Genomic DNA, 22639 nt, shown 5'->3' with positions numbered 1-22639 from the left:
AGCTTGCGTTGTCTTTCTCTATAAAACATGTCTGATTGCTCAAAGTTAACTTGGGACAGGGACCTAAAGGAGATTTTCAGCTGGTAATGTGTGCAGAATGCTGTAGCCCAACATCCATACAGACTGTCACGTGTCTCTGCGCACTAGCCAGACTGTCAGAGCAGACATATACTTTATTGAAGAGATTTTCCTTATTCTCTGAGAACACAGAGTGAATTCTCACTGGGGAGTGTTATTTCACTATAGAATGACCTGGGTCTGACACCCAGAACCTAATGCTAAAGAAAATGACTCCCCAAAATTTTTCTCTTACCTCTATATAGGTGCCATAGTATGTGCACCTACACACACACACACACACACACACACACAGGTCATACATGCATACATGCACAACAATATTTTTAATTTGATATAAACAGAGTAATTTAAACTTGACCAAAATAAAAAGTTGTTGTGCTGAGACTTTCAAGTTCTTATTAGCAATATGAATCTTGCTTTTCTGGACAGGAAATGAGGCTGATGACAGCGGCTGTCTGTGGGACAGGAAATGAGGCTGACAGTGGCTGTGTGGCAGCCAGCTGGCAGGAACAAGCACAGCAGGACCTACTAATCAGAGCAGACAAAAACCAACTCCTTCACACACAAGAAAAAGCCAAACACATTTTAAGAAACTTTTTAGTAAAATTTTAGAAAGCAATGATTTGTGAACTTTTCTTACTTTGTAGGACACAAAATATTTCCAAAATGTGAACATCAATGTTGGGTCTTTGTAGGTGGAGGGTAGAAGATTGGACCGTCTTCACAGACCATCATCCCATGTGTAGAAGCCTCCATGGCCAGCCAGGCTTCCTGCCTGGAGGACAGCTGCTCCCCTGGCTCAGTGCAGTTCCGCAAATGTAAGTCCTCCTTGGTGAAGCACAGCTCTATCTGGCCAACGGTCTGCACGCTCTCTCCCTAAAAGTAGAAAAGGCAGACAAGTCAGAATTCAGGAGCCCTGGGTTGTTATCAATCTGGGAGTCACAAAACTTGAACACTGGCAAACAACAGACGCAGCGGCTCCAGACCAGGCCCAGATTGAGCATACCCTCTTCACACAGGAGGGAGGGGGCCTGGGCAGAGCCTTGCCTCTCAGTCCCCTCTGCTAGTCTGGAAGCCTGGTGTTTTCAGCTTGGAGAAAACACAAACAAAAAGTGACCACAAAGATACACACAGCACACATGGAGACCCTGGCAGAGTAAAGGTCAAGGAAACAGCTCCTGACGGCCCAAAGGATATCCATGTTTTAGTTAGAAGCTTGGAAAAACTACAAGTTTGTCTAGAAATTAGACAGTAAAGCCACATTAAAGTAATTAAGAGCTTAGAAACCTACAGGGGTGTGTGGCACACAGAGAGGCAGGTGGATCTGTGTACATTGGAGGCCAGCCTGGTCTACACAGCCAGTTCCAGGACAGCTTATTATACAATAGACAAACCCTGCCTCCAAAGTGAAAATGAAAAATAAACCGAACAAATGAACAGACAATACAAAGAAACAAAACAAAACTCTTAGAAACTTAGAAATGCTTAACTCAAAATTCTACCTCCTCGTTCCCCTCTCCCTCCTCTCCCTCCCTCCTCTTCCAACAGGATAATCTTGTTAGAATGAAGCAGCATAGAAACAAAGCCGACGGTGCTACACGAAACCAGCCTTTGAGCCAAACAACTGCCATTTTGGTGAGTCTGGCTGTGCCCCTTACAAGGGATCATTCCTTCATGGTTTACACACCTTCAGAGGGCCAGGAGGGTCACGTGATCCCCACCTGCCTATTCAGTGGCTTCCTATCTCCTACTGTAGGCAACTAACTGCACGTGGGCTCTAGGCGGGGCTTGAGTACACAGTCAGGAACGACTAGATATAAGGGTCCCTCGTGTGGCTTTGTAAATGCCCTCATCCCTGCTGGCTAAAGGTATCCAGGTGTGGCCTTCTGGGAGAGAAACACCATGCCTCTGTGGTAACCCCTGCCTACACTCTTATAAGCTCTATAAGTTCATTAGGAACTCCTCAGAGCGTTATTTCTAAGTCCCATGAACTCCTGGGTCCCCAGAGTGAAGTCTGGTGGAATCACGCCTCAGTATGGGACCTTAGGAGTAGAAGCAAGTGTTTATGTCTCCCCCAAGGAAGGAATTTTAGAAACATGTAAGTTATTCAAGACATCTATGTGCTTGCACATACAGACAATACACCCAAATACATCCGTGTCCCACAAACTCCATAGTGGAGACAAAAGTATCAGGAAAGTAAAATGATCTTGAGAGAGAGAGAGACAGAGACAGAGACAGAGACACACAAAATGCATGTCTTACCTGTTCTGGCATAAGGCACTGGATTTTAGGCACCACACCATAGATTCTGGTAAGTGCATCTTTGAAATCTGCAAGCTGATATTAAACAAAAGCATTAGCAGTGAGCTTCAACAGGAGAATTCTCACACACTCACCATCTCCCACCCCTGTATGCCTAGAGAACCTGAAGTCAAGTTTGAGGATGTCCTGAACTCATCACTGAAGGACAAGTCTCTACCCAACTAACCAATCTGTGCTCTGCCCAGGAGGCCCAAGCATCATCAACAGTTTGTCTGCTCTCGGCTCCTTCTTTCCCTCCACTATTCTTCCCTGTCTCCAGCTTAGCCCAGCGTCTCCTGCTATGCTACCTTACCTATAAGCCACCCTTACCAAACTGATGATTGGGACCCCCAAAGCTTTCCCCCAGGCCTACCCCTCCTCAGAGCTCTGCCTCTGCAGCTCTCCTCTGCAGTGGAACTGCCTCCATCACAGGGGGAAGAAAAAAAAAGCAGTTACTCAGAGCACCCACCTCCCATCAGTGAACTACAAAATTAGACCATCATAGGATCAACACACATCCCATCATGCTCCAGGTGGAGCTCCCTCCTCTTCCTCTCCTTCCCCCCAGGAGGCCATCTACAGTACTGTCTCTGTGCTATGGCTTCTGTAACAGCCGTTTCTCCACCCACATCTGCCTGGCCTCTCTGCTGTGGACTTTGGTACACGTTTTGGACAGGACACTTCTATTCCACTCTGCTGCCTCATTTGACGCTTAAATTCACACTGTCTGGTTGCATTTATCATCCCTCCCCTTACTGAGCCAAGTCCAGCAGCAACCACATGGCTCGGCCTCTGCTCTCCCTAGAGGTCAACCCTCCCTTTGTCCTTGGTCCCTAGCACCAGGCAACCAGAACCCGTCAGGACACTGGTTCATTAGGAACTCCTCAGAGCTGTCTATGGGATGATGCAAAGCAGAAAGCCTGCTGTAGGTCAAATGCGTTTGGATCTGGAATTTTACTGAACCACTGTCTGGTATTCCTGCCACCTTACCAAGTGCACAAGGCAACTCAGCAGTAGGGAATACTTGCCATTCCCATCACCACAGATCTCATCTCTGCACATCAAGCCAGGTGAAACTATAATTCCTTCCCCTTATCACCTTAAATAGGAATCCGATGAGCTCAGGGAAGCCCTACAAGCCCCCATCCTGAGGTTGTCCAGAAGGATCTAACTCAATTGGCCACCACAGCACCTTCCTCAAGCCTAGGCTCCACCTCCCTACTCTCTATAGAGGAAGATACAAATGAACCGGGAAAATGAGCACAGTCCTGCAGACAGAGCTGCCAGCTTACTTGATACACTGTCAACAGGACAGAGTAACAGTGCCCATCTGCGAACTCGCCTGTAAGCCCAGGTAGCATTTAAGCTTTGGGAGAGACATATGTCTCTGTGACAGACAGAAAACAGACAATCCAGAGTTGAAGGCATCTACACTGCACACGCCCTTCTCAGTCAGTAAGAAGGGACACTATTTCCCGTGTCACATAGTTTACATGAAAAGCAAAGAACCAATGTGCTTCCCCTCCAACTCCATGATGTTAGATGCACTTTTTCAGACTTGTGCTCTGCCCTGTGCTGAGGCCTTGGAGGTCAAGTGTCTGTGCCTCCAAGCCAGTGACCTAAGCAATTCATAGTGTATGCTCATATGCAAACACAAAGAATCCAAGGAAAACCCATTGCAAGGAGGTTTATGCTGGGTCACTTTAAAACCCTAGTGCAGCCTGCAGATGGATGGATCCTGCCAAATGTCCCCAATGACACACACTAGACACTAGATAGATAAAGGTAAACTTACCTGGTAGTAGTTGATGGATGGCTTGATCCCAAATTTTTGTAGCACACTAAAGTAAAATTTAAAAATTAGCTGTATTATGAAAGCACATTGCACTGTGTTCTTTTTATTGGATTTCAGTGAAAATCAAGATGCTTTTAAAGAAGACTGTCTGTTCTGACTTCCAGCAATAAGTCTGATAACAAGGACAGCAAAGAGGCCACTCCCATCTCCTTCTTTTCTGGCCTGGGTACATGCTATCCACATGCTCCCTCTCCAGGAGTACACAGTATTCCAACATCACCCTCCACAGCCACAAACTCTGTGCAAGCTAGGGGTCACACAAGCTCCACAAGACACCTTATCCCTGCTCATGTGACTCTAGGCTTATCCTGAAGAACTGTGCTGGCCAGATCTTCAAAGAATTTAAATGCATACAGCCTAGAACCCCATCAAGTTTCCGGAAACAAACTAAAATACTGGAGGCACAATGTAAAGGTCCCTAGACCACTCATTACAAAGGAATTCTCTGCGGTCCACCATAGCTTCCTGCATGAGTTTGGATTGTGACCCGAGAGGGTAGATTCCAGGCTGCAAGTCTAAGTACTGGCTTGCCATCGCTCTGTGGCAGCAAAGGACAAGCAGAAAAGAGGAGGCAGGAAAGGTCCCCAAAACCACAGAAATGCTCCCAAATCCATATAAGCTTGCCACTGCCTGCCCTAGCCATCAGTGTATGATAAACATGGGTTCCAAGAAAGTATAAATACTCCAGTTTCAAAACAATATGTATTCTCAGTTACACCACCAGTGCCTTGGGGAGACGTGCTATTAGACCTGGGTAACATGTTGTTAAGTTTTGTGATCAGGAGTTTTACTGCTGCATTCTCATGGCATTACTGAAAAGCGCTGCTTAGCACCGGTGGTCAGACACTATCCACCTGACACAGGCGGCCCAGGAATAAAGCGGAGAAAGACGGGCGAGCTGTGTCATGTGCTCTTCTGAGTGAAGACAGCTGCGTGCTAGCCCATGCGTGCTAGCCCATGCTGCACTTGCAGGTGCTCCGAGAACCACCTTGCAGTAGCTTTTACACTAAGTAGTGAGTAAGCATGATGTACGGTCTATGGTACCTTGTTTGTACCTTATGAAACAGACAGGAATCCTACATTTGCGTGGGGAAACTGCGGAGAGCAATCACTCTTCTGCAACTTTGCCGTTAAGCAGGCACTACTGAGGGAGCCTTCATGTAGCAGGCCCATGTCTGGGATGACTTGCTGACAACCAGGTGTGTGGCTATGCGTGTCTGTGACCCCATAAAGCGGTGTTTCAAGGGTAAATGCTCTATAAACTACTAAGTTTTAAAGGCTACAGATAGGAGTGACTTAGTTACTTAGGCCATTTTCAACTCCGAACAACTGTGGCTATCGACTGGGGCCGTTCTCAGCAGCAGCAGCAGCAGCAGCAGCAGCAGCAGCAGCAGCAGCAGCAGCTCTCTGTGGGCCTGCCTGGCAGCCTTCCTGGAAGGGCAGCCTCTGTTTCACTGCTGCCGTCCTGTGCTCCAGAAGTACAGGATGGTCCCTCTGAAGTACCCAGTGGGTTTCTGAAGTCAGTTTCCAGTGGTTTAATCCTTACTGAAAGAGAATACTGTATTCTCAGAAACCCCACAGGCTAAATAAACTACATACACAACTCACAGCACTGAGGACTTGTCACACATGCTGGTATGTAGCTCCTACTGCATATACTTAATGATGAAGATATTTGGGTGTTTTATTTTGTTTTGAGACAGAGTCTCACTATGTAGGCCAGGTTAGCCTAGAACTTGCTATGCAGATCAGGCTGGCCTCAACCTTAGACACCCACCTGCCTCTGCCTCCAAAGTACTGGGACTAAAAGTATATGCCACCATACCAGCCTAATAATACAAAAATTTAAAAGACAGAAGGAACTCCAAAATCTAATCACTGACCACCATTCTTTTTATGTCATGGAGAAAAGATCTAAAGAGGTTTTATGTCAGAAAGGATCACAAGGCCTCTGCAGCCCTGTGCTTTGCCGGCTGGTGGCTTTAAGGTTACCTTTGAGCAAAATGACACGGAAGACTGTGTGAGATGGAGAGACATCATCAAGAGCGCTCTCTATGCTACAGAGGCAAAGCATTTTCCATGGAGCCAACGGCTTAGTCATCCTCAAGCAGATCTAATTCATGAACCTTCAATATGATGGATGAGCAAAGGATCTTGGGTTATTCCCACTGAAGGAGAATTGCTCTGACTAGAACAGGCTGTACGAATGACAAGCAGAGTGCAGACACTGTAAAGTCTCTCATCATCCGCAGACATTTAGTCCTCACAGTCTATGTCTGTGTCTTTACATAGGGAGGATTACCCATCTCTCTAGCTCCAGGGTCTGCTGTAAGGGAATTCATTCCATTCATGAGCATGCCACACTCATGGCTCAGACCCCTGGGGATGAAGGCTTCAGCCTACAGTTTTGGAGGCTATCTACATTCAGCCTGTGGCAGGCTGGGCTCCTGTGTGACTCCCTCCTTAAGACTGTCTACATTCAGACTGGGCTAGCCTGGGATCCCATGTGATGCCCTCACCACTCTCTCACAGTTCACTGGCTTATAACATTCAGTCACAGTACGACAACTTGAGAGCCAGCAAGATGACTCGGCAGGTAAAAGCACTTCCCACAGAGGCCTAACAAACTGGTTCAATACCCAGAACCCGTGGAAAGCCAGAAGAGAACCATCTCCACAAAGTTGTCCTCAGATCTCCACACATGTTCTGTGGTACATGCATGCACACACTCATGCACACATGCATGCACATACACTTAATAACAAATAAATAATAGATTCAGGTCAATGACAAAAGGCCTGCAGAGAGGTGTGTACCCACCTGTTGAGGTCAATCTGCTTGTACAGATCCAGGCTCTTCCCAAAGTACTTCTTCTCGGAATTGAGGGCGTCTACCTGGGCAGCACAGGTGCCGTGTTTAACCCACTCATGTTTCCTGTGAGATTCACAGTAGAATGCTCAGATAAGACCTCTCAAACAGAGCTGTCATATGCAACCTTCACAAAGCACAAAGGGCAGATGCCAGTGCTAAGGCCAAGGCCCAGCAACGGGCAACAACGTCCAAAGAGCACCACTCAATCTTCTCATGCTTTCTACTACAAATCACTTCCGGGGTATCTCTACAATCACAGATACTCAAATAACAACAAACTAACTGAGAAAGAAGAAAATGTCACCGTTGAGACACCTGCCATGTTACACAGTACTACGTGGCCCTCTGCAGAGCCAGTGCATAAGCCAGGGAATTCCAGAGAGTGGCACAATCCAGGCCTGGTTCAGCATAAGGACAAAGAGGAGGCAGGGTGGCTTGTCACCACCACCACCACCACCCGAGCCCATTCCCTGTCAGCCTCCCTCTCCTAATCCTAACAATTAACAGCACTCACACAGGTGCTCTCCTGAAGCCTGCAGGAGGCAGAGAAACTGGGGGAAACACCTGCAAACAGTTAGTAGTTATTGTATTACAAAAAATATGTAATGATAACTCCTTGTATCTAATCAAGAGGCTTTGTTGTTGTGTGTTGGCTGGTTAGGTTGTTTTGGTTTTGGAGGCAGGGTCTTGCTGTGTAACTCACACTAAGTCTGACTGTCTTCCTTCATTTGCTCCAGGACTAAGTTTTATAAACATTTTGCATTCTTTACTGTTTTACAGAATTCTGCAATGGGAAATAATACTGCTAGTTTATGAATGAGAAAGTTTTGCTCTCCAACACACAAAGACCAACCTACATGACCGCACACACACACACACACACACACACACACGCACACGCACGCACACAGGAACAATGGCTCAGCAGTTCAGAGAGTGCATGCTGCTCTTGCTGAGAACCCAGGTTCCATTCCCAGCACTCCCACGACAGCTTTCACCGTCCACAAGTCCATTTCCAATGGCTCTGACATTCTTCTCTTCTGACCTCCTTCGGTACCACGGTACACATAAACTCATGCAGGCAAAATAACCCCACACATAAGAAACAGGTTTTTAAAGGACACTCTATTTTTAACTAGAGTTTTAAACGTTGTCTAAGAGCTTCCCTTCACCCTGACCACTGGAGTGTAATGAAGCTCAAGAATGCCAAGGCGGCCAAAGGCAGCTCAAGGGGAACACAGCACCAGGCTCACCCAAGTACAAACACTAATAAGAATGCCAAGGTAGCCAAAGGCAGCTCAAGGGGAACACAGCACCAGGCTCACCCAAGTACAAACACTAACAGACAAGTCATGTGTGACAAGTCTGTCATTTTTAACATCCAACTTAAAATTGAAAAGGCAAATCAGTTTGCCACTAATAAAACACAAAAATAAATTCCTATTTTACCCGTGCTGTTTGGTTAACTGTATAGGGCTCCGTGTACAGAAGCGGCTGTCTTATCTGTACTGGTTTATTTCAAGCCAAAGGTCGGACTGCTTCAGGCATGGTGTACAACTGGAATCCTATTTTACATAATTACTGCTACAGCTTGGTTCTGGAGTGTTCTGACCCATACATTAAAGGCTTGGTCCCTAGCTAGCGATGTAAAATTAGAGATGTGGTCTCTGAGAGGAGTTCAGACCACTGGAGGATGTACCTAAGAAGACACTGTGACACTCCTCTTCCTGTATGTGTTTGTGTTTCCATGAGGTGAGCTGTCGCCTCTGTACGTGCTCCACAACGATTTCCTGGGCTGCAAAGGCCCAAAGGCAACACAGTCAACCAGAGATTTAAATCTCTGACAACCATGGGCCCAACAAATCTTCTCTTCCCATCTGACGTTTCTGGGATATCTGTTTCAGTTACAGAAAGCTGACACGAACCATTCATCATTTCAAGCTCACTGAGAAGTCCTATGTATAAAGGACTTTTCATTTCCCTCACCTCCATTCATTACAGACATTAAGTTGAAATACTTCCTAGACTACAGGATATGGAAGACAAGTTCAGGACTTGCCCGGGCTACAAAGTGAGCTAGCCTGAGCAACTGAGTGGGAACTGAGCTCGGTGGGAAAGCAGTCAGTGTGAGGGACGACCTAGACCCAGCCCAGGAAGCTACTCGTCACCCAAGCCTTCACTGAGTGTTCTGTTTAGCTAGGGCTGATTCCAACATTCACATTACAGTCCACAGATCCTAATTAGCACCCTTCAAGAAGAAGTCATACTCCACACCATGATCCTGGACAGGGGCATCCCTCACAGTCCACTGCTTGGTAGCATTTTGCCAAACTTAAGCATTTTATTCCTCCAAAAATCCTACAAAACAGAAATGTTTCTAGGTTTAATTAAGATATCTGGAAAATATTACTAGCTATAATATTTCATATTAGAAGATATCAAAAAAAAATTGCCTTCATCTGAGTCAATTTTATCTTCTTTTAAAAAACAATGCTTTGCAAACAGTTAATTCTGGGCTCAGCTCCTGCTGACCTGGAAGAAGACCATCCCTGTGAGATTCCCACCTTCTCGATGACCCAGGCCTCCATGACATCACTATTTTAAGGCATGTTCCCTCTCTGTATGTGTCTGATTCAGGCGGATTTTTAAATATGCAAGCATTTGATTTAGTTAAATTTCAGGAAATGGGACTCTTTCAATGAAGTAGTAAGTGAAGTAACAATAGATTAGAAAACAAGTTCCTACGATAAATCCTACCGGAGCTCATCTGTAACCTGCTGGAGAGAGGTGTCCAAAGCAACAGACCAGTCATTTGACAATAAATAGGCAGCTCTCCAGAGACAGGGTCTCTCATCTATTCTTTATGCCCCCCACAAGCTCTCATCCAAAACACTTACAAACTCTCATACCTTTGTTTAAAATGCATATGGCCAACAGAAACTCGGACTTACCAGAATTGGCTGCGATTAGAAGACCGGTGAATCACATCGGGCCAGTAGATCTTCATGTCTCGCAAAAGGTCCTATACATAATTTAAACAGAACATTTACCCAAGACCTAATAACTCAAAACTTCTAAGCAAATTTAACAAACCAATATACTAAACAAAAAGCATTCAATCTCTGACAACTTAATTGAGCAAAATGATTTTGTGCTTATCCTGCATGAAGCATGTTAAAGTCATGAAAACACAAGCCCTCAGAGAATAATGAGCTCAGGAAGAGATGGGCTCTGAATCCACAGATGCATCAGGAGCTTTGCCATCAGTGACAGCTGCAGTCTGAGAAAGCTATGCACCACATGGCTCCAACCACAAGATGTTCTGGAAAGGGCAAATTGTGACGCAATGAGATCCATGGTTTGCCGTGTTCCGCACCCACTCCAGTGAAGTCTTCGTGGCAAGCCCTAAAGCTTGGGACACAGCGCTGAGGCAAAAAGTTTCATAGAAATTTAGTCTCCTGGAGCCTTGGCATCCCATAGCATGAATGCTCCAAAAGTGTCCCTATGTCAGCTGGTGAATGAATGTGTGTTTTCTTTCAGTATTGTTTTATTATAGGTGCCTCCAAGGAATGATTTGACAAATACCTAAGTTACACTGACCTTTGCTTCCTGGCCTTCACCAATGTCCTAAGTAGCCCTTGAGCCGACCCTGGGCTTGGAATTTAATAAGGATGTTACCTATTCAGACGAATTGCCTCCAGTATTGAAAGAGAGATAGTGAAAGAAATCAGTCATTACTATCTACTACATAGAGTTAGAAATTTCAGGGCAAGTTTAGCAAAGTAAGTTTAGAATTCTTATTATAGTTAAGTACGGCAGACTACATTACTTAATAGAAGAAAGTCCCCCACAAAATCACTTAGAATAACAATCACTCCCATGTGAAGGAATTTACAATGGCCTAGGAAGAAGAAAGGTTGTGGTCTAAGAAGGAACTAGAGTAAATACTTAGAATTACAGCTGAGTCACTCCCATATACTGGAATTCACAGTGGTCTAGGGAGAAGGTGGATTAACTATGGCAAGAGCATGAAGCCCTTGCCCCTGGCTTCTAAGAATAAGCTGACCTTAGGTGGGGCAGCTTTTGATCCCAGTTGTAAACACTGATTTTTATCCCAGTTGTAAACATTTTTATCCCAGTTGTAAACACTGCCTGGTTCCTGTGACCTTTTATGAAACACATTTCTCTGTTTCATGTAAAGTCATTTTGCATCGGGTAACCTCAAAGTACCTTGGATGACCTTAATGTATCACTTAATTTCGTTGTTTTCTTCTGTAATATAAGTCTGATGCTTACTTTGATAAATTACACTCGGATTCAGTCTGTTTGTAACCCTGCCAACTCCTTGCCCACCGAGTACTGGAACCCTGATTCAACCCGGGTTGAAGGACTGACTGAATCCAGCCTGTGGCAGCCGTGAATATCAGGACTGACAAGAGGAGGTTGGGAGGTGAACATGGACTTTAGGCAGTGATACCTCTTCCACAGGATAGTTACCCTCCTGACTTGTTAAGACCCATAAACTACAGCATAAGGTATGAATCCTAACGCAGGCTGTGTCCTTCAGTTGATAGTATGGGAGCAATACTGGCTCATTTGTAAGAATACAGCACATGGATTCGTGGTAACAGTGAGGAATACTCAGTCTGTACTTTGCATTTGGTTTTTCGGTTTATATAAAACAGCTCTACAATAAATGTCTATTTAAAAAAACAAAACAAAAAAAAGTGCCGGGCAGTGGTGGCACACGCCTTTAATACCAGCACTTGGGAGGCAGAGGCAGGCGGATTTCTGAGTTCGAGGCCAGCCTGGTCTACAAAGGGAGTTCCAGGACAGGGAGGGCTACACAGAAAAACCCTGTCCCGAATAAATAAATAAATAAATAAAATTAAACTAAAACACAAGCGTCAGACCCTGATTTCCAGAGGAGCTTTTTGAGCAAGGCAGCCTGCACCCTTCTAATCTGGCAGGCTCCGTCTCTATAAGCAGAGACAAAAGAACTTCAGTGAAAGGGAATGTAGATAGGTGTATAGGAAGGACACCCTGGCTTCCCCCTGATCCTCACATACCAAACCCTGCCAGCCAGCTTTCCCACCCAACATAAGCCCAGACCTGCCTCCTCCTCCTCTCCAATGCTGCCCGTCCCACCTGTCAGTTTCATGTGCCTCCTCATGGCCCCTTCCCTCAACCTGGCTTCAGCCCTAGTCAGACCTCTGGGGAATAACTGAGGGTGATGTAACTGACAGCCAAGCTAGGGCATGTTCCTGCTAGGGGGACACTTCACTGAACACTAATGCTGCAGACACAAGCCAGGACTTTCTGGGGAACAGTAGGGCATGGCTACTACAGACCCAGGGGCCCTAGCAACAGGCAGCTCAACCCTGCCATTCTGACTTCCCTTCTAAGCTATCTAATCCATGGTTACTACAGAAACCCCACTTCTCCTGGCCTCCACCTCACTGCTCCCTCTTTCATCAGCTTTTAAATGCTGAGTCCAGTGTTGTGCAACAACAGAATATTAGCCGATGAGGTGGTCACTGAAAGAGAACTGAAAACTTTGCCTAATGCCTCAATGTGATGACTTGCAATATAGTGGACACTGGCAATGTTTTACAATCTCTATAGACACTGAATAATTCTGGCTTTAAGAAAAATGCACTTTTATTAAGTGACAGTCTCGTACCATTGGGTTTAGTCTCACCATCTACTTCTACCTCAGCATCTGTTTCTGGAAACCTGGCCTAGACTCGAGAAACACGAGAAGCCTGAAGTCGTCTGTGCAGAGTTTTTATATGCATGGCAATCTTGCATGGCGCACCCCAAATACAGGAAGGACTGACAGCGCAGTGACCACCTCAGTGATACCTCACATGAGAGCTTCCGTGTGTGCACTCAGGAAAGGTCAGCCACGCCTGTCACCCAATGACAGAATCTTTGGCTCTGTAACGCTGACCTGTCAGGCCTGCCATGTGCTCTACTCCACCCGAGTCGCCCTGACATATGACCATATACAGGATTGTTGGCGTCCCTTAAGGAAAGATAATGTGTAGGAGTACGTTCAACATGCCACACGACTCCCAGAGCAAGTCTGTTAAATCTCTCACATGCTCACAACTTACTCCTGACCTAGGAGCTTTGATAATGAAGAGGCCCACCTTTTCCTCCTTGCTCAGAGCTCCTACTTAGAATCTTGTGCCACCTACGGCCAGAAGTGACCAGCCTGGGGTACCATGCACCTACTCTCCTAGCCGCAGTTGTCTGCAAATGGCTCACCCTAGGCCACACAGACCAGCTGCCCATTTTCACTCACTGACCCAGAAGGCCCAGGGTCAAGGACTAGCTAGGGTTGGCAGGTAAGCCTTGGGGTCTATGCAGCCAGGACAGGCCCTGCTTCCACCTGAGCTTGCTTCTATCAGCTTACTCAAGCTGAGGACAAGGAGGAAAATGTTGATTTTGTTTGTTTTGTTTTTGAGCTTATGTGATTGTCATAGATAGTAATTACTAAACAGACCCAGGGGCTCAGTACTAGTAATTCCTCCCTGATCCTGTATTTTTAAAACTTAAACATAAGAAAGAGTTCATTTAGTTCACCATTCTGTTGCAATAAGAGTATAACAGAAAGATCAGTACCTTAATCTCATCTAAGTTAAAGTGCCAGGACTGGTTACAATCTTCTGCTCTATCGGGCCTTGAAATCCAAATTTTAAGGAAAAGAAGAAACAATAGTCTCAGTTAGGATGTTTTATATAAGGCACTAGGAAGTAATTTCATCGAAATCTGCATAAAACAGAAATTCTGATCAGGACCTCCTCACTCCACACTAGGCAGTCAGCAAACAACGGTTCTGGGCAAATAGTTTTGACTTTGTTCTGAAAAAGGAACTGGTAGAGTCAAACAAGGCCAGGAGCAGAACAGACAAGCTGGGTTGTCAGCAGAAGAAACAGGGAATAGCTCTGGATAGAGCCCAGTCTCAGCTCTTTCCTACCTGAGAACCTGAAGGTGTATGGGCCATATCCACTCTAACAGTGGCAAGGTAATATGCATACTCCGATACTACAGGTGTACGCATCGACAAAGAATGAAAGAGAATGCAGACAGACATGGTGGAGGGGAGTTGGCTGCTTGTAAAGTGTGTAAAATCATTTATTTGTCTATCTATTGATCTAACATTTTAAGTATTTATTTATCTATGATACTCAGGGGATGGAGAGTCTCAGTAGTTAAGAGCACGGGCTACTCTGGAAGCAGAGGACCTGTGTTAAATTCCCAGCACCCACATGGTGGTTCACAACTGCCTGTAACGCCAATCCCAGGGATGATGTCCACTTCTGGCCTTCTGCAAGTACCTGGTACACACATGATGTACAAACATACATGCAAGGAAAATACCATATACATAAAAGGAAATATATTCATATGTACATGAATATATTCATATGAATCTGGTCAGCTGGAGAAACTTCTACCAAATTTAACAGTTCTACTTATGGCGACTGGACTCAAGCTAGTTTTCCCAGACTGCTTCATTAGTTTTACTGTATTAGATGCTTGCCATAGTCCATGTATTGTCCAGTAATCCAGAGAGTCTTGGCAGCTGTTAACCTCCTAGGGAGAAAAGATAAGGAAGGTGATTGGTTGTTGAAATATTTATCAGCTCCATTTTCATCTAACACACATTAACTAGACACAGGGGCATCACTAGCAGAAAGAAAGCCCAGTGTTTGCACTGCAGTTTACTCCAGCATTGAGCTCCTGAGGAAAAGTCAGGGCTGCACACTCTAGGTCAGTCCTCAGACAACTGAGCTGAGAGGACCAGGCAGCTGCTGGGTTTGCTCTTTTCATGCTTTCACAGATACGGATACGCACACTTACTTATGAATAACCTGCTTACCAGAGGCAAATGTGTAAGAACACCCTGACACACCGTGACTCTTAAGTCTGCTCTGGTACCAGACCGAAAAAGATCAGTAAAGTAGAAAGTACTGAACACTTGAAGCCAAGAAGTGTAAAATGGGAGTATGTATCAATAATAATGATAAAATCAGAGATAAAAATCTTTGTAAGATAAACCTCTTAGAGCCCTCCAAATGGTTTAGCTAAGATGAAATTTTTCCACAATAAATGATAATATAAATAAATATACTTGGGCTATCAGACTGGATAAAACAGAACTTAGGACACATGCATACATATTTGCACACATACATATATGCATACATACACCCCAGTAACCAGACAAATATGACGCCTAGACCTATTTGCTACAGTCAGACATCAAGCCTCTCTTGTGCAGACGCCTCCTCACTATGCAGCCTGTTTCTATGGATTATAGACAGAGAGCAGCTTAGGTGACTGAGCCACAGGGGAGAGTGGCCTGCCACAGACGGACTCAAAGACTAGAGACTGGGATAACAGGTCACACACTACCCCTCAGCCAACACCACAGTCCCTTCCTGAGAGCTCCTTTCCTGTTGGTTCACTGTGCCTGAGGAGCAGAGCCTATCCGAAAGGTCTTTGCTACCTGCTAAGCTCCAGTCTACCTGCTTTTATGATGGTAACTCAGACAAGAGGTGGCTGTCTGCTTCACTCAGCCAACACTGAGGCTCATGGTACCTCTTGAGCTCATGGTAGGTGTGTCCCAGCATAAATCATGTCTATCTCATCAGATGGGATGGGGGGCGGGGAGGACAAGAGACAGCACTTGCCACTAGAGAAGGGCACACTGTGGAAAGAAGTCCCTCATTCATGGTTTGAAATAAATAGCTTAAAGGTGACATTTTTATACCGACTGATTTTCTTCTTTGAGTTCCTAAAGCTTTCAGGCAGGAAGGCACTCCCATGCATATTCACGCTGCCAAGGGACAAGCCCAGATTTCCTCAGACAGGCCAGACCAGCCTGGTGCCTCCTTGAGAGCAGCTCCTCTAGGGCTGGCCGGAGGCTGAGGCCTCTTTTCAAGTGGGACCTGTATTGAGACCAAGGTTTCCTGGCATCCAGCTGAGAAGAGCCAGGTCCTGGCCTCCTAAGGCCCTCCGTCCTACCCCTTTCCTTTTACACATTCTGACTCCACCCTCACACCAGAGCCAGAGAATCACAGGGGTGCGCTATAATAAGGCCGTTTCGATGACCTTCCTGGTCAAGAGGTCAAGGGTATAACTTGGAGCTGAGTTAAACAGCTCATTTTTTAACAGGAAATTAAGACGGAAAGTGAAACAGAAACACACCCTCCATACACACACACACACACACACACACACACACACACACACACATTACTCCATGCTCAAGGACAGACAAAAAGCAGGGGTCGAAAGACCTGGCAAGATGATCAAACAACACACATCAAAGCTTCTTTGTACCCTGCATAATTAAGAGGTCTCAAACTTTGAGAAAACCCGACAGTAAGACTAGTGCCCAGCCTGTAACATGACAAAACACTTTAGATTTCACACAGTCAACTCCAGGATCAGCTTTATAAACTGCCCACAGGAAGAGGCCGAGCAAGGGCCCCAGCTGGCATCACTCCAGCACAAGGGGCTCAGCATGGGCAGCCCGCAAGGACTCAAGGCATGAACAAGACACGGACCAAGCGGAACAGTGTTGGCAGCAGGCAAAGGCCTTCAACCGTAGTCTGCTCTTGAGAGACATCTGAATAAAACTTAGTAGTACAGAGGGAGCAAGCAAGCACAGGCCTAATGAAAGCAGAACCACATCGCCCAGAGAGACATCTCTCTCCAAAACAGCCTTTTGGTGAGCTCAGCCTCATCTGGAAACAGGGCCTTTAAAGATGTGATCAAAGTAAGATGAGACCCTATCAGATCAGGCTGGGCCCTAAATCAAATTGGTGTTTTCCTGAGAGACAGGGACACTACGTGTAGTGGCTTAGATGAGACCGGCTCCTATAGGCTCATGTATTTAAATTCCTGGCTTTCCAACTGGTGGACTCTTTGGGAGGGATCGGGAGGTGCTGCCGTATTGGAGGAGGTGTAGCACTGGGGGTGGGTTTTGAGGTTCCAAAAGCCCATAGCTTCACCAATCTCTCTCAATCAATCTCTCTCTCTCTCTCTCTCTCTGCTTCTTGTTTGTATCTCAAGATGTGAGTGCTCAGCTTCTGCACCTACACCATCCCTCAGGCCACCATGCTCCCCTCCATGATGATCAAGGACTCTTAACCCTCTGAAACCGTAAGCTCAAAAAAAAGGCTGTAAGTTGCCTTGGTCATGGTGTCTTAGACATCATGTGAAGAAGACATTGAAGTGGTACATATATAGGGAGGACACCAAAGGCTGTTGCCTCTATAGTAGGAGCAATGCAACAGGATCGAACAAATGCTCCCAAGAATTGATCCTACTGAAGCCCTGGTGCCGAGAGAGGGTATACTTCCAATGTTCTTGAGATTTTGTTACAGCCACTCTCAGAATCTAACAAATGACCCTCCTCTGCAAGCCACTTCTCAGGAGGTCCATTACAGCCAGTGCCCTGACTTAATATACCTGCTATACAGGTGGGCGCTAATACATACAAAGCAATTCAGACAGGCTCCCTGGATCAAATGGGCCAGTCAAAGCAGAGCTCACCTTGCATACTGTTGGGGGCCAGTGCTGGGTCAAAATTAGTTTTTTCCACTCATGGCTGCCACTGTTAAAAGAAAAATTGATTTTTCAATACTGTTTTAAAGTGACAAAAATCCACCCATCCAATCAAGCACTCGTTCAACACTGGAGGGTCTATGGGACTAGAAAATACTGCCAGGAAGGAAGTCCCCACCTCGTGACATACACACCACAGAGGACAGAAACAAGCACTCTAAGAAACAACATGTATACCGTGGTGCATATCTGTAAGTGAGGGAGAATAAAACGCAATGAAGAAGACAGGTGGGTCAGGGGTAGAGCCAGGAAGGCCTACTGATGGAAAGTAATTGGACAATAAATTGCCTTTTTCACGGTGCTCAGATAGTTTATGAATACAGACTCATAATCCTTCAGTGGTCTTTATGAATTCCAACAGCTCTGAAAATTCACTGTATCCCTCTAACTCATGTAGCAACATGAAACATGACTTGAAATACCACAACAGTACTATCAATATCTCAGTCGGTGTTTACCTCACAGGGTGCTGCCTCAGAGACCACTGTGGAAATGTTGTTACCTAGAGCCTGGCCTGGGAATGGTCCCTGGCCATGTGTGTCATTCACAGCCTGGCCTGGGTAGGCAGCCTTCTTACATGTTGTCTGTGGTATGTGCTCTATGCCTTGTCGCATGCACACATACTGACTGCTTCCATCACAAGTCTGTGAAGTGAAGCTCTCCCAATCCAGAGGCTTCGCAGAAGGACTGTGGAGCTGTAGTGTGTTGTCCCCTATGGCGCATGTGTTGGAGGCAGAGTTAAAGCAACAGTGGGAGCTTTTAGATATGGGACCAACTGGGACCCATCAGGTCACTGGTGGTATGCCATTGGACAGAATTACGCGTTTTCCTGGGATCCTGGTTAGACCTCCTGACAACTGCCATAAAATAACAGATTAGGAAAGCCTTCTCTACACCAGAGGTGGAGCGCACCGTGAGAACACAGCTGAAGAGAGTTAAAGCGCCAGCTGTCTCCAGTTCAGAAACTTACTTGTAAAGTTCCACACTGACCCTGGGAGTTTAAACCATTCCTAGAAAGGCCAAGACAACAAGCAGGCTTACAATAAAACTCAACCAATCTCTATCCGTAATTCAGACAAAAGGAAGACACAATATTTTAAGAGATCGAGATGGACGTGGCGGCGAATGCCTTTAATCACAGCACTCGGGAGGCAGAGGCAGGTGGATTTCTGAGTTCGAGGCCAGCCAGGACTACAGAATAAGTTCCAGGACAGCCAGGGGTACACAGAGAAACCCTGTCTCGAAAAACCAAGGGGGGGGGGGGGAGGAGAGACAGGAGAGAGAGAGAGAGGGAGAGGGAGAGAGATATCAAAAGCTTCACCTACTCCAATGTTCAAGGAAAGAGTCACAGAGAAGCCAGAGACCCACCCAAAACACGGGATTCACCTGGCCTTAGGGCTTAAATCATGCTTAACCATTGCGTCAGCTGCATACATTAAGCTTGTTATAGGAGAACTGTGCACTACAGCCTTAGCTAACACTTACTGCTCCAAGTACTTTCTGTGTCCGCTGTTCTTCCTGGTATCAACTATGTTGTATGTGAGCAAGCCTGTGCCTTGGCTACAAGATCACACTCCTGGACAGGGACTAGCCTTTGCACCACTACCCTCGCAACACACACACACACACACGCACACACCATGCCCCAGTGACTGTAAATAAATATGAAAGCAAGCAAATGCCACTGGTTTTCAGTTACTCTCTGGGAACAAAGTTCTTCTGGAGAGTTATGCCCCCACCATTTCCGCTCCAGTGGTGTAAGCACCAAAGCTTACTAATCGACTGTTACACAGAGGTGAGAAGAAACCATAAAATGTCTAGTAATTAATGAAGAAGAACTGGAGCAGAGATCACCAGAGGTATCTATCCCGTTGTTCCAGAGAGAACCAAGGGGCGCGCGACAACGCAGGGACCTCAGGGGGATAGCTAGAAAACTTTAACAGAGAAAGAAGGGCATCCTTCGTCTAGAAAGCAGCCTCCAGCCCTGCCGGCGCTCACCTCCACAGTGGGCCCGCCCCGCACAGAGAGCACAGCGCCAGACCCCAGCCCAGCACGGAGATCCAGCCCGGGAGCGCGCCGCGAGCCTCCGCCGGCGCCATCGCACTGCCCGGGGCTCCGAAGGCTCCCAGCGGCCTTTGCGCACGCCGGCTCCGCAGCCGGACCGACCTCCACCGACTCCTCAGCGCAGGCTTCCTCCTGCCAGCGCCGCACCACAGGGTAACCCCTAAGCCACGCCCGCAGACACGCCCACAGCCGCGCGCGGACACGCCCCCATGCCCCAGCCCAGCAGTCCCCAGGCTCCAGTTCCGGCGGGCACGCCCCTCACACTGCGCCCTAGCCCAGAAGTCCCCACGCTCCAGGCACCGACGCCTCAGTTCCTGGCACCAAACTGACTTGACCCCATTGCTTGGCCTCCCGACGCCTTGGCCTTCCGAAGGGATCAGTCCCCCAACTGCTTCGGACCTGACAGACACGCTCTCACGCTCCGCCTCCAGACGCCCTAAGGCTCTGACCCACCTGACGGACACGCCCCCCACGCTGTAACGCCCCCCAATAAGGGGACTTGCTCCCACGCCCCGACCCACCTCGACTCCACGCCCCGACCCACCTGACCCTCCTCATGCTTCCACACCCAGCCCATCTGACCCACCTCTTGTCCCCATGCCCAGCCCATCTGACCCCCCAAGACCATCTGACCGATCATGCCCAGGCCCACCTGAGGAACCTCACACCCCTCTCTCGCCCCTCACATCCCACACACCCTAGACCACTTACTAGATTTCAGCTCCTCTTGCTAAGCCAAATCCATGTCCCCTCCTCACGCAGTCCCTCCCTCCAGGCGCCTGAGACTCCCTTGCTTTCCAGCCTCCAGCACAGCTGGTCCACAATGAGGGGAACACAGGGGTCCCTGTGCAGTAGCACTTAGACCTGTGAAACTCTCCTCCAGGCCTGGACCTCGTGGGAATAACACCATGGTTCAAAGTAAGTAAAGATCTCATGGTCGAGATTACTATCTGCCATTCCCTCCAGCCTGAGTGAGGCCCATGCCACTTTGCCCCCGTTGCCACTGTAGGAGCCCAGCTGCGGACTGGATTGAGAGGGCTAACCATTTAAGTCTCCTTTGCCAGGAGTGTCCAATTCTACACCCCTAGGCAGCACACAGCCAAGTATAGCTATGATGTGACCCAACATAAAATCACAAACCAACCTAAAAACCAAGCAAACTACCCCAAATTCTACTTCAACCTCAGTCATGTCTATTTAAACACCCGAGAAGCCTGCTTTGCTCCTGCCAAAGAAAAGCCAAGCCTGGACTTTCTAAGGCCAGGTGTTATTAAGAAGGGTAATTGCAGGGGAATGGCTGAGAACTACCACATTCATGGGAGGGTGCTGTAGTGAATAGTTCACATGAGTCCACAGGCTCCGAACATATTGTTGGCGTGTAATTTTAGAGCTGTACCAAGGACCAGCCTCTTCTTAAAGAGGATGAGCCCCAGCCCTCAGCCAGGGAGAGAGCAGCTCAGCATGACTTGGGTTATGAGCGTTCTGTTGCATGGATTGGAGATGGACTTGGTGAGGAGCAGAATTGACAGGGACGTCGGGTCTTTTATTTAGGTAACATGGGGGAAAGACAGCTCTTGCAATAAGCCATTTCCCAGATCCGGAAGAGTAAGGGGTTTGGTTTTGTAATATTTGCCATCAGTTGGAAGGAGCCACCAGTTACTTCCTTTATCCTCAGCATAGGTCTCTCATCCCTTGAGAATTGCAATCCACCTACTGTTCTCATTTCCCTCAGCAAGGGACCTGATCAGAGCATGGGCTCCTGCTTCCCCCTTCACTGACACGGGTCCCTTCAAGACCCTGGGCTTAGTTTTGTGTTTATAGCTGTGTATTCCTGGGTGAGTTGTTGTTGTCTTTGAGATCGAGTCTCAGTTGGTAGTTTTGGCTGACCTGGAATTTACTATGTAGACCAGCCTGGTCTCACAGAGATCTACCTGCCTCTGCTGGATTAAATGCAAGGCTCCAGCTTGTTCCTGTTTTTGTTTTTGTTTGTTTGTTTTTTTTAAGAGCTTCCAGGTTGCGGAAGTGCTTAACCTCCCAACAGCTGGATGTGAACCTGGAACAAGTGTCCAGTAGAAGCCTAAGCAGCCCCATGCAGCCTGAGGAGAGGAGAAGCGTTTGTGATAAAGAAGAGAAAGGGAAAGAGGTGCTCTAGCTTTCGAGGAAGCCAGGCAGCAGGGAGGTGAAGCATTGAAGGGATTTTATTCCCTCTCATAACATAGTGTGAAGGGACAGATGGGGAGGTTTGAGGGATAGAATTTGCATGTGTATCTGTGGGACCTTGGCAGGGCTGGGTATAGGCAGGGATGCTCCTGTCCATAAGCTGAGGTCCTTAAATCTGTTTAGACCTCAGAGGCCAAGATGGCATAGCCTTTTGGTGACCTCTGAGTTTTAACGGAGACTTCCCAAGGCAGTTTTCAAGAGATTATGTTGAAGCAACCAACTGCCCCAATTTTGTCGGCTTGTTGCAACATAGTTTTCTTTCTAGATGCAAATAAGGCCTATGGGGTTTTTTGCCCTAGACCCAGGGTGGAAGATAAAAAGCTCCTTCAAAAGGCAGAGTGACATTTTTGATGGCCCCAAACACATTAGCTCTGATGCTTCATCATCCAGTGGAATCCTTTGGGCCAGGATCTGCCTTGTGAGTGGCAGTAGTGCACAGCGTCTGTGAGCACAAATGTGTCAGTTGTCAACAACAAGCTGAGCACATACCTCACATACCCTGTATACCCTCACATACCCCGATACTTGGGGGGTTCTCAGGAAAACAGGCCCTGGGAATATGGAGGCGGTGGCCAGCCAGAGCAAGGCGGGAGCATC

General features: G+C 47.0%; 1 protein-coding gene across 1 annotated transcript; it reads right to left on the bottom strand.

The window, feature by feature from the left end:
• Positions 1–661: 661 nt before the first annotated feature.
• Rnaset2b (ribonuclease T2B) lies at positions 662–19995 on the bottom strand. Its single transcript, NM_026611.2, has 9 exons — positions 19757–19995; positions 17687–17747; positions 14664–14716; positions 13742–13799; positions 10063–10133; positions 7061–7174; positions 4181–4226; positions 2347–2421; positions 662–957 (listed from the first exon to the last, which is right to left on the bottom strand). Exons 1-9 carry the CDS (start codon positions 19855–19857, stop codon positions 757–759), a joined length of 780 nt encoding a protein of 259 aa, NP_080887.1. The 5' UTR covers positions 19858–19995; the 3' UTR covers positions 662–756.
• Between the last annotated feature and the right edge of the window lie 2644 nt (positions 19996–22639).

This window comes from Mus musculus, chromosome 17 (assembly GCF_000001635.26).
Source record: "Mus musculus strain C57BL/6J chromosome 17, GRCm38.p6 C57BL/6J".
Classification (NCBI taxonomy): domain Eukaryota; kingdom Metazoa; phylum Chordata; class Mammalia; order Rodentia; family Muridae; genus Mus; species Mus musculus.
This window is presented reverse-complemented; position numbering and strand designations above follow the sequence as displayed.

Excerpts from the sequence above, each read along its gene's own strand:
- Rnaset2b (NM_026611.2), bottom strand. The coding sequence starts at position 19,857 with ATGGCGCCGGCGGAGGCTCGCGGCGCGCTCCCGGGCTGGATCTCCGTG. Across the intron at positions 17,748-19,756 it reads GGGGCGGGCCCACTGTGGAG|TGGCAGCCATGAGTGGAAAA; the intron begins GTGAGCGCCGGC and ends TTCTTTTAACAG. Across the intron at positions 4,227-7,060 it reads AAGCAGATTGACCTCAACAG|TGTGCTACAAAAATTTGGGA; the intron begins GTGGGTACACAC and ends ATTTTACTTTAG.